Below are 20,207 nucleotides of genomic sequence, written 5' to 3' on the forward strand. Positions count from 1 at the left end.
AGAGTAATACAGGCAGTAGAATGCCTGCATAAGCCATTTAGTCAAATCTTCCTAGTTACCTTCAAAAAGCTGTTGAACGTATTTTTTTAAGACCAGTAATTTGGCTAAAAGAAGATTGGGTGTTGGCACGTTTTGTTGATGACGTTCCTGGTGTTTCAAATTCCAACATGGTTGCCAAAATGATTCAGTCCTACACTGCCCACTGGAGAAAGGATTTATAGTCCTGAGAGAAGTGTCAGCCATCAGGTATTCTGAGCAGGGCCTCTTGGTGGTTCCTAGGTTGAAGCTAAAAGGTTGAAGCTAATAAAAAGGTAACTTGTGCTTTAGTCTCTAGAACTGCCTCCACCTGACAATCTAATTAGCATATTCAGTCACTAATAAAATAATATTATTATTATTTTTAAAAGTTTTAAAAACCCACCTTCACTCAGACAGGGTTCCCACAGACATTGCAAAATGAAATTCAAGGACTTAATATTTTTCTTTTAAATGCTGTTTTTTTAATAGGAAAAAAAATCTGATCCAATATGTATGGCTTAAAACCAATTTCCGACAATTAGTTACACTTTAAATGGAAAATTACATTTCTTGATTCAGAACTATTGTATCATGGATGAACAAAACTTTCAATGCGAATGGTTGATTTGAATTTCAAGGACTTTTTAAGCACCTTGTTAAATAGATGGGCTGTTTAAGGAATTCCTTGCCTAGACTTTTATTTTGGTAAAATATCAAGCACTTTAAAACCTCTTAGCATGCGCCGACCGCCCGACCCGCATATGGGAAGTTTTTAGGACGATTTGCCCACCGGCACTTTGGCGACCCCTAGTGGCTCGGTGTGCATATTTTGTAATACAATATATATATCGAATTGAAGGCTTATTTGCTGCCTGTCGATAGCGATAAAATCCGACAAAATCCGTTCAGCGGTTCTCGAATTACATGCCGGTATTTGAGGCTTGTGCAAAGTACACGGTATTGCGCAAAATACCACTCCCGACTCTTGGCGCAGTAGTTCCGTCAATCTAGATCCGATCTCGAAAATGATTGTGGATCGTTGTAGCCAATGAGTGTGGCTTTCCAATGATACCCCACGTGGGGATGTATGAATGTATGAATCTAAAAAACGAAAAGAAACTAACGAGCGAAAACAGGAAGAGAAAAACAGCCGAATGAATTGAAGTCTATGAGAAAACTCAGTTTTTCTTTTGTAGTACAGTTGACCAAAATCACTCCTAATCACTCATTTCTGAATAGATCTTTATGAAATTTGGACATATACTACATAAGGCTTCAGGCTATGGGTCCATATGGATTATTAAGCCTCCAGACATTCTGGGGAAATACTACCTCTGGACTACTAACTACTACAGAAAAACTTGAGTAACAAGTTTTTCTACAACTCAAGTTCAGACCTATGTTACTCTATTACGTTAGCACAAAAATTGAATTTTCTTTCTAGAATCAGAAACTTCAGAATGTCATCTTTCAAAAGAGACCAGGCTCATGCATGTGCTATAAGTATAAAGTATGTTGTTTTGGTTTGCAAAAAAAAGTATGCAGTCCTCAAAAATGAAAACTAAAAAGGCCACTTTTGGGGGCGCAGGTTAAGAGGTTTAAGCACTTGAAGGACATTGTGCGAACCCTGCTCAGAATAATTCTCTTAAATAGGCTGTTAAGTTTTACATTTACAGTCCCCAAAACGTAATGGTTATTCACAAAACCACTTAAAAAGAAAAAGGGATAATTTTGTACGCTGTCGTCTCCCAGTAGGCCTAGGTTGGTAGTAAAGGTGTATTCGTCTGAAGGTGACTCACTCTCTCGCTGGAAGAGGAAGCCCTTGACCCACAAGGCTCCCAGCGTGGTCATGAACGTGGCCCCGATGATCTGCCACGGCTCCAGGGCCTCGCAGGAGGAGTTCACCTGCCGTCGCACCTCCTCCAGGTACAGGAGCAGCATCTCCTTGTACACCTCCAAGGCACTCTGGGGGGGGGGGACGCACAGATGATGTACATGGAGGCGGTGGAGTTAGTTAACAAGCACTGGGGAGGAGCACGCAAAACAAATTATGAGCAACGTGTGATTTATTATTCATGATGAAAGGCTCTGGGGGCAGACAGGTGCGATGGTGTCGGTGTCACTTAGAGCTGCCGCTGACGATGCATTTCACTTAAACAGGCTTTTGAGCATTTCTTAAGCATTTTGGGAGAATTTTTTAACAATGCTCCAACTTCAGAGTGAGATTTTTCTTCTTTTTAATTTCCGTCCAACAAGACGCTTTGGAACATTTAACTGCCAGCAATAGAATGTTTCAAAGTGTTGATGCAGATAAGATAATAATAATATTAAGATATAATATATAACATAATATATTCCTTTATTGATCCCCTTGGGGAAATTCGGACGTCACAGGAGCGTGGGGGAGGGGAGGTACAGGTATTTTTCATTTCAACCTTTATTTAAAATCGTAAGCATCTGAGGTTTCCCTCATTTACAGAAACGACGATTGTACAGTACATAATAAAAACAATATTCACAGAAATTTAAACACCAGAGTAAAACAAATTAAAAACGTTTAAAAATAATTTTAAAATATCATGGTATGGGCAGAGTAACAGAAGAAAGACATAAATATAGATGTATAAAAGATTAAGACATGAATGGAAATATTTTAAGATTCAGTACAATGAAAAAGTGTTTTTTCCAATCTTGTTGCATTTTTTTTTTTAATTTTACAGAAAGTATATGTAAAAAATGTAGAAATGTTCTGCCCTACAAAGGCAAAAAGCAGTAACTTCAGTTTCTATAGTTTGCCTTTGTAGGGCAGTACTGCTATAGTAGTATTAGTACACTATACACATTTAGAGGGATACAGATGTAGTGGTATTCATACACATGTAGAGGGATACAGATGTAGTGGTATTCATACACATGTAGAGGAGTACAGATAGGGTGGTATTCATTCATACACACGTAGAGGAGTACAGATTTACCGCTCTCAAAGAGCACCTACAGGTGGCTGCAATTAGAAACTAGCCCGGTAAATGTCCAAATCCCCCCCCCCCCGCGCGTGAATACTTTCCCTAAGGGGTTTGTACTTCCGCGTTCGGTTTGCGCGATCTGATTGGCCACTGACGTTTCTGGTCATGTGACATGTGCGCCAATCGTGTGACGGCAAGTTCTGCGCCTATTTCCGGGTCTAACAGCCTGCAAACTACCTAACGCCTAGTTTATCACTGGTTAAGCTTAGGCAACTCTTTCGAAGTTGGTTAAGGTTAGAGTTTGGAATCAGGGGTGGTGTTCCATCGCCCTGCTCTAAGACAAACTCTAACCTTAACCAACTTCGAAAGAGTGCCTAAGCTTAACCGGTGGCAGAACTTGCCGTCACACGATTGGCGCACATGTCACATGACCAAAAACGTCAGTGGCCAATCAGATCGCGCAAACCGAACGCGGAAGTACAAACCCCTTAGGGAAAGTATTCACGCCCCCCCCCCCCCCCCCCCCCCCCTCCAATGTACAGTTTCTTCGGATGTATATATTTCTCTATGATCACTTTTTATTAGACAGTACTGTATATTTGTACGTGTTGTATGTCATAAATGTCGTGATGAATTGAAAATGGAGGACCCTGGTGTAAACAAGATGAAAGTATTTTTCTGGTCTGCATCCTCTTAGCAGTTGTTTGTATTGAGCTGTACTGTATTGTACCCATTCTGCAATCTGTTAATAAAGTTTTCAATCAATCAATCAGATAGGGTGCTATTAATTCAAACACACATAGAGGAGTACAGATGGGGTGGTAAAAGTACACATGTTGAGTAGTATTACTGCTGCAGTGTTGTTGTTGATGACTAAAGCCCTTTGATCTCTATCCCCCGGGGTTATCAACAAAATCAAGCCATTCCAGATATCCAATCTACTCTGATTGGCCCATCAGTCACATCTAGCTGAGTGGTGTAAGAAAACAGAGTGCTTATCAATAAAGCATCTATACAGTGTCTAGTGGACAGAAGACCCCTCAACCTACTGAGAGTTGGCTGTGCTCAGAGAGGGTGCACTAAAACACTTAGTAACAAATGAAATGATACATCCGAGGCTGAAAAAAGTATACTCATGACATTAACATTCCACAATAAGTAATGTATGACTGAATTAAAACATAATTGTACTGGAGCAAAAAGCTAAAAACCAAACTAAATAACAGTGTAACTACTATTATTATATATATTTTTTAATAACACAATGTGCACTATACTGGTACCTCCATGAGCATACACACCCTGACTGGACTGATAACATAACTTTGGTTTCTGTGCTGGTCTTGCAAACTGAATTTCCTTCAGGAGAATAAAGGTTATTATTATCATACTGTATCATATGATCACATCAAATCAAGACAACATGCTTATTATTAGGCTGCAGGCTCAAATAACAGACATCAGCATGACTGCTGAGCTGAAGACAAGGTATCGCTAGGAGCCATGTAACATACAGCACTTCATCTCTTGATGAGGACAAGAACAGTTTCATATTTCCTCAAAGATATTGTCCAGTTGGACAGAGAAACGTAGCAGCATATTGCTGATGGGTCTATTATTCATAAAACACACTCATATGTCCTCAAACTCACTGAAGGTCGAAAGTCATTACAATCCAATCACATATTAATAAATTGTTACTAAAACACAGCCTGTTCCCACATAACAAGTTGAAAATAAAAGTTCCCACTACCAACCATTAACTAATAACTAATTCATGAATACTGATCAGCAGTACTTACACCTGACGAAGCCGCCATGCCGATAGAATTCACTTTCCCACACTCGATTGTAGTCGTACAGAAGGCTAGTGGCCACGACGGGGGAACGTGTGAACGTGTCAGTCAGCTCAACCCGTCATTAATCTGGGCAGGTGGCTGTTTCTTCTCCTGTCGAGCACGAAATGGCTGTCATGTGACACTATCCATATAGGTTACTGGTCACCATCAACAGATTCCTCCCCCCAAAAACCCTCAGGCTACAGTAGGCGTTAACATTTGACACAGGGGGATGAAAAGTAACTAAGTAGTACTTCAGAGTACAATTTTGACATAAAATATACTCAAGTATTTCCCACTGAGGGTACTTTTTTTTCAAAAGCAAATATCCTACTTTTTTACTGCACTACTTTTACATAACACACACAAGTACAAAGGTTCTTTTAACAACAACAAACAAAAGGGTTTAGCATAAAACACAAACAGATGCAAATGATGTAGTTTCTGATTTTGAGGAGATATCAGGGCAACCATAAGTGGAACACCAACCCTTTTAGCTCAACCATTAGAAGTGACTATCAATATTAAATTAATATATAAATATGTAATATTTATTAATATAAATTATATAATTATTATATTAATTAATTATATTATTATTATGGAATATATATCTCAATATATTATTAAGTATATATTCATTCATTCATACTTAATACTCGAGCACAACTTTGAATGGAGTGCGGTTACTTTTGCTATTCTATCTTCTACTTCTCCCCCCGGGGGTCAAGGGTCAAGGGTTTAGGGTACCTCTTCCACACCTGATATGACATAAAGCAAACAACAGAGAAGAGATTGATGGTGTAATCAGAATCAGAGGAGACGCAGGAAGGGTGATATAGTATTCTAGAACATGCCATGCGGGAGAGACACTCCAGGCAAGAGGATTCATAGTTGAGGAATGGAGAAGACTATGAAAAATAAGAAAAATTGTTAATATGTCATTTTATTGGTTTGGGATGTCTATTTGTGGAACTAAACACTACTCAACTATGCCACCAATGTACTCTGACATTCAGTTAAACGGAGTGCAAATATGGGTAGTTCACTCAGCGCGACGTAGAAAGGGGTGCGAGCAATTTGTATTAAACAAACACAGCCTATAGATGTAGTCAATGAACACGGTAAATGATTCATGGCGTGTTATATTTCATAAGTGTCATAAAACCATATCTAGCCACTCGAGTTGCTATCGCCACTCAATCTATGGCTTGTTACAACACCGTGGCTTGCTGCTCGATAAAAACGAACGTTGTGTCCTCCCACCCTCAATGCAATCAGATACAGAGAAGATTAAGGTCCACAAGACAATGTCTTGAATAACAACTTATATGTATGCATGATCACATAACGATGACTTGGGGCAATTAACCTTCTGGAATCAAATCACTGAGTGTACCGTAAGTATTGGTTTACATCACAGATGTATTAGTATCGCCTATGGATTCCCCTCATCGATTGGCCGCCGATCGTTATCGGCAGATATTCAGTATAAATATGAAATCGGGGGAATTCTATTAATGCTTTCTAGTCGCCGATGGCAAAAATCGATGGATGATGCGAAATAAACAAGTCTCGGACCTGCTGGAACCGTATGCCCCTTCAAGCTCCCTCAGGTCCTCTGATCAGCTCCTACTGGCTGTTCCTAAGTCCAGGCTGAAGCTTAGGGGGGACCGTGCTTTTGCAGTGGCAGCCCCAAAGCTCTGGAACGAGCTGCCTCACATATCGGCATGTAACTCGCTGAACGGATTTTGTCACCTGATAGGGCAATCGACAGGCAACAAATATGGCTTTAATTCTATCTATATATATTGTATTAAAAGAAATGCACACCGGAGCCGCTAGAGGTCAGCAAAGTGGCACGTCGCGAATCGTCCTCATGTTAAGAGGCTAATGTTGTGTTTTCTTTTTTCAAATGTATCCAAGAGTAAAGACCTTAACCCTATCAAAACAGCAGTCAAAGTGTATATTTTCATTTTTACCAATGTTTTATACGATTTACCGAAAATAAGAATTTATCGGAAAAATGCTAATTATATCTCTTTTATCGTAAAACCGCGAGGAAATGACTCAATCCAGCCTTTCCCCTATCCATAGATGTATGATTTGGCCATAATAAGGTCAAGGTCAAGTTCAAGTTCAAATATGAATTTATAATTCAAATGGATTATAATTTATTACTGTATCTACAAATCATTCTGTTTAATCATCTTCCCTTTATTCCTTTGCTTAGATTTTTTTTGTACACTTGATCTCAAGAAGGTGCTGAATGAGCTCATGGAGCGACACAGATGCAAAATAAAATCATAATTTATATTCTCCTTTGTTTTATTACAATTAGTAATAACAGACACAATATTTCTGACACTGGGAATACATACCCCCAGGTCCCTAGATGTTCCTAGATACAGAGAACATGCAAATTGACCTTGTAGAAGTGGAGCAATCTTCCATTTACTTAGGCATGTACCTTTAGGCAACATTTCTGAAAATAGGGCTACAGCTTAACAGGTTAAATCAGGCCTCAAAACATCTATTTTCTTTGGCTTTTGGTTTTGACACAGCTTGAGAGATCTGCCTTTTATACGTGATATATTGTATATGCTTTATTGTGTGCTTTTTAAGGAAATAATTGGTTGTGTGACTTGTACAGCACTTTGGTCAACGTTGTTGTTTCTAAATGTGCTTTATAAATAAAGTAGATTGGATTGACTTCTCAGCGGAGTTGGTGTCATTGTCGCAAAAACTAACTAACCTAATGCCAAACTGACCCATAATACTCCTATACCAGCTGCTATAACGAAAAACGAAAAAAGTATCGTTATCATCCACTATCAGCAATCGGTATCAGCAGCAAAAATTGGTATCTGGGCATTGCTTGTATCGGCATGTATGTTACTGAAACCGTGCCGATTTCTTACCGGTCGATCAGCTGTCTTTTACGGGCTATTAGGTTGTTAAGCCTGATGGCACACGTGACGTATATTCATGTCCGGGGCCAAACGCTCCGCTTCAGACAGCGGGAGACACTAGGAGCACGTACCCCCAAACAGTTTTTTTTTTTTTATCTACTTTTTCATCCCATTTTCTATTTTTTTTCCCATCCCAATTTTTCGTATCGTCCAATTCTACCCTCCCCTGTCTCGTCTCGAACGCTGTTAGGCCATGCCTCCCACAAGCCGGCTGCAATGTGGACGAAGCCTTACATCACGTGTCCCCTCCGGTACTTGAGGAAGCAGCCGTCGCATCTTTTCACCTGCACAGCACGATCTCTCAGCGGCGGGGGTCTGCGTGGGAGGGACACGCCGTCCCCGTCGCTTCCTGATTCTGCTGCGCAGGCGCACCAACCGACCTGTAGGAGTCGCTGTCCACAACGTCCGATCCCCACCCCTAACACTGCCAATTGTGTTAGTATGAACGACCAGCCAAGCTGATAGCAATGCGGAGAGCTGTGCTCGAACCCAGCGTCTCCTGCATTGGTGGCAAGCGCATTGCCCACTACACCACCTAGCCGCCTCCCAAACAGTTTCTTATGACTCAGATCAATTAAAACAACAAGGGAGGGACACTGAGGAGTGTTGAAAATACCAGAGCCAATGCAGGAAGCTTGGCCCCCGGAAACTGCTTTATAGGAAGGTCGACGATACAACAAACCCCAGGAAATCTATAGGTAGATTAGATTAGATTAAAATGTATTGTCATTATACAGCACAAGTACAGTACAAGGAAAATAAGTTTGGCATCCAACCAGAGTGCAAATGTAACAATAAAGTGCAATAGTAATATACACTTTACTACTGTTACATTTGCACTCTGGTTGGATATGCCAGAGGGTCATGTCATGCTAGCTCTCTGCCAAAGGGGGAAGATATAGCTATTATCTAGGGGTAAGACATTTTAGTATTTTCTTATTTTTATTTATTTATAAGTAATATATATACATATGTAAGTACTGCTACGCTGTATTCATTTATTAGTTAATGATTGATAGGTCCTTTGTTTTGTGTGAACAGGCGTGTGGAATCTGTGTGTTAGTAACGATTTATTAAGATGTAATTGAATTGTAATGACTTTTGACCTTCAGTGGCTGTCAAACTTTATTATATATACACAGTATAAATACCCTGATATATATATATATATATATGGATGGTAAATGGACTGCATTTATATAGCGTTTTAATCCAAAGCGCTTTACAACTTATGCCTCACATTCACTCACACATTCCCACACCGACGGTGGAGGCGACCATGCAAGGTGTCGACCTGCTCATCGGGAGCAGTTAGTGGTTAAGTGTCTTGCTCAAGGAAGAAGGCGCGGAATTGAACCGGGAACCTTCCGATTACCAGACGGCCGCTCTACCTCCTGAGCCACTGTCATACAGTATATACACACACAAAAATATGTCAGTCAGGGTATTCTATTCATACTGTATAATAAAGTTTGTTTAACTGTAAAATATCCTGCCTCCAGTACATATCTTTGTCACAACTCTTTGATAACCAAATTCGAGGGATCCTTGCTAAAGATTTCTGTGAACATCACCCGATATCGTTATAACTTTTTTACTCCCAAATATCGCGGCTCAGCTGTACAAGAAACGCGGACAGAGAAAGAACCTGTCGACTTTAACCCCACAGTGAACGGGAGCTGAAGGGGAGGGCCGCCATTCAAGACTGTAAGAGAAGACCACCACCACCACAACAGTAGTAGTAGTCATGCCTACTCGTCTGAATAGCATGCTAACATACAGGTTTGGCAAGGTTAGCCAAGTAGGGCAGAGTTGGGAGCAACGGTAAACATACCACGTGACCCCGGCCCGCACCGCCACGTCTGTGGCCTTAATGTAAACCCCTCGTCCCGAAGGAGACGTTTAACCTACATTCTCTCCCATCACAGGCGTAAAAGAGCGTCGGCACATCTCTCCAAACTGCTGTGCAGCGGCGGTGATATCCTGAGCCAGAGGCCGCAGGGCTCCAGAGAGGCACAGCAGGCCTGTATAATAGTGAGGAGAGGAGACCCTCCTGGGCCAGAGGCTGCAGGGCTCCAGAGAGGCACAGCAGGCCTGTATAATAGTGAGGAGAGGAGACCCTCCTGGGCCAGAGGCTGCAGGGCTCCAGAGAGGCACAGCAGGCCTGTATAATAGTGAGGAGAGGAGACCCTCCTGGGCCAGAGGCTGCAGGGCTCCAGAGAGGCACAGCAGGCCTGTAGTGAGGAGACCCTCCTGGGCCAGAGGCTGCAGGGCTCCAGAGAGGCACAGCAGGCCTGTATAATAGTGAGGAGACCCTCCTGGGCCAGAGGCTGCAGGGCTCCAGAGAGGCACAGCAGGCCTGTATAATAGTGAGGAGACCCTCCTGGGCCAGAGGCTGCAGGGCTCCAGAGAGGCACAGCAGGCCTGTATAATAGTGAGGAGACCCTCCTGGGCCAGAGGCTGCAGGGCTCCAGAGAGGCACAGCAGGCCTGTATAATAGTGAGGAGACCCTCCTGGGCCAGAGGCTGCAGGGCTCCAGAGAGGCACAGCAGGCCTGTATAATAGTGAGGAGACCCTCCTGGGCCAGAGGCTGCAGGGCTCCAGAGAGGCACAGCAGGCCTGTATAATAGTGAGGAGACCCTCCTGGGCCAGAGGCTGCAGGGCTCCAGAGAGGCACAGCAGGCCTGTATAATAGTGAGGAGACCCTCCTGGGCCAGAGGCTGCAGGGCTCCAGAGAGGCACAGCAGGCCTGTATAAAAAGGCAGCAGTCGTGCACGACGCCAAGTGTCTGTGTGGCTTTTTCAACGATCATAAAAATGATTAAATGGATTGGTTATCTTGGGTCAGGGCAAAGGGCAAGTGTGGGTAGCTGTCGCAACGTGCAGGAGCCGGAGGCGCTCTTCCTTATCCCAACACTTATGAATGAATTAATTTATGAATGAATTTATTCACACACACACACACACACACACACACGATATATTACATATACATATCTTCATGTGAAAACATCATCGTGGAGATTGTGTGCGTGTGCCAGGTCTCCCAAGAAGCTATTTAAAGCTTTTGGAGGGAGCCTGATCCCAAATATAAACAAAATATAAACAAACAAAAACATACAACATGGGTAGGCTTGCACACCTACCTACTAACAAACATATATACAACACAGATACATAAATACAGACTATTAATATACCTAAGTATGGATTCTATTTAGAGATATGATTTGAGCAGTTCCTCTTTCAGTGATTTTTTGAAGGCTGGTGGTGATGGATTTTGACAGTTTCAGACTCTCGTCGAGCTCGTTCCAGATCTGTGGGCCCCTGCATGCTCAGGCTGCACATTTGAGCTTTCTCCTCTTGCCAAAGATAAGATGCCTACACATGTTCTGGAAGCCTATGGATTTGGATTATTTATTAGATTATATATTGTAACTATATTTATTGTAGGGCAAATATAACAGAGAGGGCATACATACCCTCATCTTGCACCTTGTTGCCCATATGCACATGTCCAGAGTTAATTATATTGTTATATTGTTTACACTGCCTTTTTATTCTAGTTTTATTTTTACTTCGCCACTGTACTATAATTCTATTACCTCTGTACCACGTCTTCTACTACCTGTACCCCCCCCCCCCCCCCCCATGCTGCTATGATGCCTGAATTTCCCCAAGGGGATCAATAAAGGATTTATTGGATATTTACACAGACAGAAAACACCCAATAACCCAAAACCCAACTAACTAACACAGAGTAAAGAGGTCCTCCTGTGTTCCCTGTGTTCTGCCCATTGTTGTGGTGGAGACGCCCCCATTCTTTTGCTTGTCCCCATGCTATTCTGTAAGGAGACAATGTTGTTACCGAAGGGAGGTCATGTTCTCATGGAAATATACTGGAGGCTGCTGCTGCAACCAGGGAGAATAGACTGGAGGGGGGGGTTGTCTAGATAATCAGAAGGATACATTTTGGTCCCCAATAGATATATCACAATTCGTTTTTGTTAGGCGTGCATTGTAAAATCACACGTCATGATAACCCAAGTGACGTCGAGCTGCGTGGTATAATGGGAAGTATGATATGATATTTTAACAGAGTTTCTGAAATGTTTCAGGAATCATTGTGTGAAATTTCACTTGTGCGTTTGCTTTTTATTGTTCATTTAAGATTTCAAAAGTTTGCATCACGATTCACACACACATTTGCGTAAATTACATTTAGTTATTTAGCTGACGCTCTTAACCAAAGCGACTTACAAGTTCTGTACGACAAGTGAGCAGGAAGAGTACAACTCTGGCAGCTAAGTAACAATGTTCGTCAAACAGTGTTGAACTTGGGTGCTACAGTCTCAAAGTGCATAGTAGTAAAGACATATTAGCATAGTAGTAGGTAGTAATATAGGCATGGACGATTATTTAGTAGCAAGATGCATGATGATGAATAAATGAACATAACATTAACAGATTTGTTGGCAAAAAAAAAAAATCACAAAATGCTTTAAGTTTAAGCACTTCAGTTCCAGGACCTTAAATTGGATGGAGAGGGTGCTGAAAAATGTGGTAGCACTTTTCACAGTGGACCAAATAACGCTGATTGGTGCTCAGGAAGAAGAACTATAATAACTATAATACTCTCTGGTTGCTGATCAGGTCTTTCTTGATCGGGTCAAAGTTGACCTCTGTCGCTTTAAATATCTCCCTCAAATACACAGTGAGCCTCGTCAAAACAGATCTCCCATGTATGTCTTTGTTATAACTTCCTGCCTGTTTGTGTTAAACGGGAAGTTTAAAGTTAAACAGAGTGAGTAGGGCTACAATAAGACGGAGGGGCTTGGAACCTGTAATACAAAAACGCATTTATCCTGGTCCTGGTACAAGGGGCGAGGTATAAACACCCTCCAAACACAGATTCAAAATAACGGAGTTGTCAGACCATAAAACCATTGAAACTGTGGCATGTATGTCAATTGAACATTGTTCTCAAAGATATAGGTGACAAAAGTGAAATTATGTCTCATCTATGTTAAATCAGGAACTTAAGTGTTACACTGGTAGCGACAATGTTGCTGTTCATAAACATTTCCTTGTAGGTTGTTTTGATTGATTGATTGAAAACTTTATTTGCAGAATGGGTACAGTACAGTACGGCTCAATACACACAATTGTTAAAGCAATGCAGACCAGAGAAAGGCTTTAGTCTTGTTTACATCAGGGTCCCCCATTTTCAATTCATAATGTTGATTCTATGGTTTTGATCACAGTGATGACTTCTATTGTCTTTCAAAAATAGTGCAAAATACTTGTGACAAACTACTCTAGTCGTCCCTGATGTCACAACAAAGAAGCAATGTTTATCAGCATCACTAAGCATCACGCCGAACACACGCACATCATGCTCTCACGCCCGACACCTTGGTATGCTGCTGCGCATAATAAATAGAAACAAAACGCGAACACTTCGTTTGACATCAAGGCTTTACTTACCATGTAATCCATGCTGGCGGGGTAAATGCGCACCGAAATTGCCCCTTTCTTCGACTCAGGAAAGTCACCTTATAGGATCAGCCCGCCTGAGATCAGCTCGCTTAGCCTCTAAGGATCTCATCAACATCCTAGGCTACTATCAAACACAGGGACCCAATTTCAGGAAGTGACCAGCAACTGGTCTAAATCATAGCGTTCTAGATCACCGCAACACTTCCGGTATTTTGAGCTCATGGGAGTCGTGAGGGGGAGGGGGGAAGGGAGCGCGTGGATGAATGTTGATTAGAGCCTTGACGTAAGTGGTTGTAGCTAAGGCTACCGTTAGCTACAACCACTTAACGTCAAGGCTCTAATCAACATTCATTCATTTTATCCCCACGGCCCACAAATACTTACTTACTTACTTACTTACTTACTCTCCCCCCCTCCCGCCTCCCCTCACGAGCTCCATGTAACGCGGAAGTGCAGTGGTCTATGCGCGGTCTACGCATGTGTAGATCTCATAACAACACGGGTTTGCTAAACACACCCGTCGGTCGCATTTAAATGCTATGGAGATCTTGTACAAAAAAGGCAGGAGAGATTAGACACCCACTAGCGGAACAGTTACCGAATCACCTTTTAGGTGCGACGCCGTTCGCGTGTATTGACGTAAAATGTTTTCATCCTTGTAGAAGTGCAAACAGTGCCCACGAGCGCTCGAACAGCATCACCGTGCGGCCGAGGCCTGTAATTATTGACCTACAATTTGAAGTACATTATTATTATTATTTATTTATTTATTTTACTTTTTAGGAGGGGTGTGTTGTGTTGGTATTAGTAATAGTAACCCTCCCCATTGGCCTATAATAGCCTACTATCTGAAGCCAACACTCAATAGATCCAGGTCTGCATACAGTTGAGGGATAGTAGGTTAATTGGTCAAATGTGCACATCGTGGCCATAGCTGGGACTAATAGTATAGTATAGGCAATTCCAAGATTCACGCAATTAAAGGAACACTCCACCACAAAACGAAGCAAACATATCATACCTATAATCTCACACATAGGCCTATCCCAAAACTATAAACTACATTAACACTTTGGCTGCCTAAGGTTAAATTCATGATATACCATAGATTGCCAGCGCTATTTGTCTATGGAGAAAGTCCCCTTCTTTGCAGGGCTATAACTTTTTAAATTCTATTGCTACATTGCCATTATTAGGGCCCATTCAAAGTCCTATATGTATTGTTCATTGTGTAGCAACGTTAAACTTTTTCATTCACATATTCATAGTAAAGTATGGTCTAATGCAGGGGTGGCCAACCTTTTTTTAACCAAGATCTACTTTTTTATTTACCACCTAGCCCGAGAGCTACCAGCCAAAATTGTATATTGTAAGCCGTCATTTGAGGCTTTATAAAAGCAGCATAATGAACACAAATCTGTCAGTGCCGAGTCCGACCTCATCTTAAATAACAAACAGCATTGCTTGTTGTAGTTAACAAGGAGAGGAAGAGTTGATTTAGCAAAAAAAAAATATATATATATATATATTTTTTTAATAATCAAATTTTATTAATCAAGATCTACTTGAAATCAGCCCGCGATCTACCTGTCGATCGCGATCGACTGGTTGGGCACCACTGGTCTAATGTATAAGTATGTTTTCATCTCTTTCTGCAGCTTTCTCCAGAACGTGATATATAGCCCCAAATGCATTATATTGATGATGAAATACAGTTTGATGGCAATCAGCGCGATATAAAAAATTCCAACTAGACGTACTTCTAGAAGTTACTACACGTCATCTGATGTTGACCGGATGGGCGAGGGGGCGTTTATAATTCCGTGGGCAGCGTTATATCAATCATCTAATGTGGGTCAAATGTTGATAATAGCAGTTAGTATCGAAGACGGTAACGTTACACGCTGAAACTCACCCCAGTCTCCGCGCGCCGTTGGGCGATCATCGTCGAGTAGAAATCTTATCATTATGGGATATATTTTTACCCGGTCCATCTCCAGCTTGTATAATGGTATATACGTCCAAATCATGTTGTTTATCGAGTTATTGCCAATCGATCACCGTGTAGCGTGACGAGCCAGAGTCCCATGAACTATAGCGAGCGCCCGGAAGTACTACGGTCGTCATGACAACCTCTATTCAACATCCTGTTTGGCGATTGCGCCGATCGGCCACCAGATGGCGCTCCTGAACCGCCAGAGAGCTCAGTGGGTCCTGCTGGTGGATCTCAGGCCAGCGGAGGGGACATATGAATCCGATCGCAGATTTTTGAAATATTGATATAAGGACGACGTAACGCGTCCTCCGGCAACTTTAGCATGGCCAGCAAAGACGTCTAAAGACGGGTCCCGGCACTCAAAGTGTTAATTAAATGAATTTGGTTTGAGAGCTATTGAGCTAAATAGTTAAGATGTGTGATCAGAATCAGAAAGGTCTTTATTGCCAAGTATACTTTTCACATACAAGGAATTTGCTTTGGACATTACTGGTGCGACATTAGCGGACAGACATTAACAGACAGATAATACAATAAAGAGGTGGAGTAAAATGAAATATGAATTAAGCACAATAGAATAATTTATTTATGAAATAAAATATAGGCCAGGGCTGTGTACAAAAGTAAGTAAGTAAGTAAGTAAGTAAGTAAGTAAGTAAGTAAGTAAGTAAGTAAGTAAGTAAGTAAGTAAGTAAGTAAAGTTAATTTATATAGCACCTTTCACAGACCAGGGTCACAAAGTGCTTCACATAGTAAAAACATCAATAAAATGCAAAAGATAGCAGCATGGTAAAAGAAAATAATTAAAAACGTGAAAGATCAGGAAAAGCCAAAACAGATAAAAAGACATAAAAGATTTACATAGAGCATAATTCGCCAAACGCCTGTTTAAACAGCACAGTCTTTAGCTGCTTTTTAAAAGTGTTTACAGAGACCACAGATCTAAGGTCCAAGGGCAGAGCATTCCACAACCTGGGGGCCACGGTTTCGAATGCTCGGTCCCCTTTTTTCTTCAATCTAGACAGGGGGACAGCCAGCCAGCCCTGATCAGACGACCTGAGCGATCTGTTCGTGGTGTATGGACGCAGTAGGTCGCAGATGTAGGCAGGTGCCTGACCAAGGAGTGCTCTATAGGTGATGACCAGAACCTTAAAGTGAATTCTGAATTTGATGGGGAGCCAGTGAAGGGAAACTAAGATGGGAGTGATGTGGCAATATTTTCTGGACCTAGTCAGCAGCCTAGCGGCTGCGTTTTGAACCATTTGTAGCCGGCCCAAAGTGGATGCATCGAGGCAAGTGAAAAGGGAGTTACAATAGTCCAGGCGGGATGAAACAAAAGCATGAATAATCATTTCCAGCTCTACCTGGGACACAACAGATCGGAGTTTGGCAATATTTCGTAGATGGAAAAAACAGGTACGTGTCAGAGATGATATCTAATGTGGTGATCAAAGCGCATCTGCTGGTCAAAGATCACACCAAGGTTTCTGAGCTTGGGCCTCAGATTTGTTGAGAGGGTCCCCATGCATGTGGCAACTTCTGAGGTGACTTTTTCTGACCCTATAATAAGAACCTCAGTTTTTTCTGCGTTTAACTGAAGGAAGTTGTTTGCCATCCAATCATTGACAGCAGTCAAAGAGGGCAGATAATTTGTCAGTTTGTTCAGGCTTGAAAGAGACATATAATTGGATATCGTCAGCGTAGAAATGATAAGAGACCTCTTTGAATTGACTAATGATTACTCCCAGCAGATTACACTACAAAAGCAGTGGCGATTTTACCACTGGGGCACCAGGGGCACGTGCCCCCCCTGAAATATCAGGTGCCCCTGAGGTGCCACCCCAGAATTGTTTTTATTTAAAAAAATATATAACCCTAACTAACCTTACTGTCATCATGCACTTGTCCTAATATACTAACCTACACTGTAGCACTCAACACTTTGATGAACATTGTTACTCAGCTGATAGAGTTGTGCCCTTCCTGATGACTTGTCGCTTTGGATAAAAGCGTCAGCTAAATGACTAAATGTATGTGCCCCCATTGTGCCCCTGCCCTAAATGACTAAATGTATGTGCCCCCATTGTGCCCCTGCCCATATTGGCGCAAGCTGATGCAAATTTAAACCAGTCCGTAGCACTCTGGTTACAGTAGTCAAGTCAAGTCATGTCAAGAGTTTTATTTGTCACGGCATACAAGTATACAATGAAATGCGGGTGGTCTTGCCCGCAACGATGTGCAATACAGTAGTAATAACATATAATAGAATCCAATAGAACAACATTGTGCAATAAACAAGTAACATTGTGCAATAAACAAGTAACATAGTAGGGCATATCGGTATATGTACATAAGTTATTTACAGAGCATGGAGGACATGCTAAGTCCTTTGGTAGTGCAAGCTACGGATGAGGCACTGGGTCTTTCTGTACATGCTAATTTATACAATCTCAGGTTATACTATACTATTTTTAAAGTGACCTTTCCTTAGTGGCCGTAAGTGTGGGCGTGTGCAGCATGAGTGTGTGCTTGCTCATGTTAAAGTGGCTGCTAGTGTGTGAGCGTGTACAGTGTGTGTGTCGTGTGTGTGCTCATGTGTGCTTGTGTGTGGAGAGTTCAGTGTTCAAGGCTCTGATGGCCTGGGGGAAGAAGCTGAGCCGAAGTCTCTCTGTCCTAGTAGCTGGTGTTCGCAGGCGTCTGCCTGACCTCAGCAGCATGAACAGGCTGTTGTTGGGGTGGTGAGGGTCTTTCATTATTCTGCAGGCTCTGGATTTGCACCTCTTGTTGTATAGAACCTGCAGGGGTGGTAGTGCAATACCCGTGGTACACTCGGCTGAGTGCACCACTCTCTGTAGGGCCTTCTTGTCCTGTGCCGTGCTGTTTCCATACCAGGCAGTGATGTTTCCAGTCAAGATGCTCTCTACAGCTCCGGAGTATAGAAGGACTGGAGTATCTTCCCAGATACTCTGAACTTCCTTAACTGTCTCAGGTGGTAGAGGCGTTGCTTCGCCTTTTTTACGACTGAGTCTATATGTGTGTTGTCCATGTCAGATCCTCTGAGATGTGGACCCCCAGGTACTTAAAGCTGCTCACCCTGTCCACGGTAGCCCCATTTATCCTCAGTGGTGTGTGTGTCTCCTGCTGTCCTCTCCTATAATCCACGATCAGCTCCTTGGTTTTACCAATGTTCAGGAGCAGGCTGTTGTCCTGGCACCAGCGTTCCAGTACCTCAACCTCCTCCCGGTAGGCCTTCTCGTCGTTGTCCGAGATCAGCCCCACCACCACTGTGTCGTCCGCAAACTTCACTATGGAGTTGGAGCTGAACTTGGCCACACAGTCATGTGTGTATAGTGAGTACAGCAGGGGGCTCAGAACACAGCCCTGGGGGGACCCGATGCTCAGGGTGATGGTGTTGGAGGTCTGACCCCCCACCCTGACCGTAGTTACACAGGGGACTATAATTTGCCGGCGTGGAAGGAATAAAGGATACATAACCTCTCAAGTTCAATGTGGGTTCTTCTGAACCGGTCACAGCTGATGTCGAAATGATTGACAACCATTGTAGGTGTAGCCAAGGAGCGCATTTTGACTGCTTCAAGAAGAAACCCTTGACAACTCCAGCGCTGATTGCAATTTGGAAGTGCAACGACGACAGACTGAGAAGCCGGGTGCACTGCAGATTCAGTCAGAACAACTTCAAGAAGGCAAACTTACCTCACTGCTTTCATGTTCAACCCAGATTCGGATCAAACAAGGGACTAAACACGTTTAGCAATTATGCCACATCAATGTGGAATGCCCTACCCACAGGCGTAAACAAATTTTAATCCCACCTTCAAAAATGCTCTCAAAGAAAGACAAAGAGCACCTGGCCCCCGTAAATGTCTAAACCCCCCCTCCCTGTATGTTGTCGTGTATGTCATAAATGTCATTATGAATTGAAAATGGGGGACCCTGATGTAAACAAGACGAAAGTCTTTCTCTGGTCTGCATCCCCTTAACAATTGTGTGTATTCAGCCGTACTGTATTGTACTCATTCTGCAATCTGTTAATAAAGTTTTCAATCAATCAATCAGAAAAGGTCAGAGCCGGACATCAAAGAGTCAATTAGGTTGCTATGCCTGTATAGCAATATACAGAAGATATGTATATATGCCTCAAATTAATAATAATGCATAATGCTGGTTAGTAGCAGGGGACACAAACAGGCTGAATAAGCTGGTCAGGAAGGCCAGTAGCGGGGTGGAGCTGGACTCCCTAGCGAGGGTGGCGGAGAGGAGGAGCCTTGCTAAGCATTCATGAAATACTTGAATCCCTTTCATGTCATGGGGCAACTTGATAATTGAGTGAGAAAACACTTGTTTAAAATACTTTTTGATTTGTAACCAGTTGTATAAATGTAAATAAGCACAGCATGGTGGCAATACAATATTTGAAACGATGCATGTACCTTTCACTCACATGCAAATATACTTGAATTAATATGAATGAATAATTTCATGCCATGGGGCAACTTGATAGAGTGATACAATTAATTTAGTTTATTATTAATTTAATTTATTGAGTGATAAAACACTTTAAAATACTTGTACAGCACTACAATGGCTGCTCTGCTTCTGGTCTCCAGTCCAGTGGCCTTGCTAATGTTATTCTTAGAACAATAGACCTGTTACTGGGAGTTGTGCCTATAATTTACTATTTGGCTCTGACCTGGTGAATGACCTTCAATGGCTAACATGTTTTAGGTTTGTTAATAGTAGACAGCCCTTGGGTGAACAATTATTGTTGTAATTAGGAATCTCTTTTGTAATGTCTATCAATATAATAATTTTTTTTTTCTGTTTTAATTTTATTTATTCTATTTTATCTCTATTATCTTGTCATTATTACAATACGTTTCTGTCCTGTGATGTCTTATGTA

At 42.1% G+C, this 20,207-nt stretch overlaps 1 protein-coding gene across 1 annotated transcript in view; it reads right to left on the reverse strand.

Moving 5' to 3' along the window:
* The window catches only part of sgpl1 (sphingosine-1-phosphate lyase 1), a 44,625-nt gene extending 31,204 nt beyond the window's left edge, over positions 1–13,421 (reverse strand). Inside the window, exons 1-2 of the mRNA XM_084321265.1 lie at positions 13,278–13,421; positions 1,818–1,983 (exon numbers count right to left, since the gene is read on the reverse strand). Of these exons, the coding sequence (XP_084177391.1) occupies positions 1,818–1,983; positions 13,278–13,289 (178 nt within the window). The 5' untranslated portion in view covers positions 13,290–13,421. The remainder of the gene's footprint in view (positions 1–1,817; positions 1,984–13,277) is intronic.
* Between the last annotated feature and the right edge of the window lie 6,786 nt (positions 13,422–20,207).

Source organism: Notolepis coatsorum (genome assembly GCF_963971535.1).
Source record: "Notolepis coatsorum genome assembly, chromosome: 9".
Lineage (NCBI taxonomy): Eukaryota > Metazoa > Chordata > Actinopteri > Aulopiformes > Paralepididae > Notolepis > Notolepis coatsorum.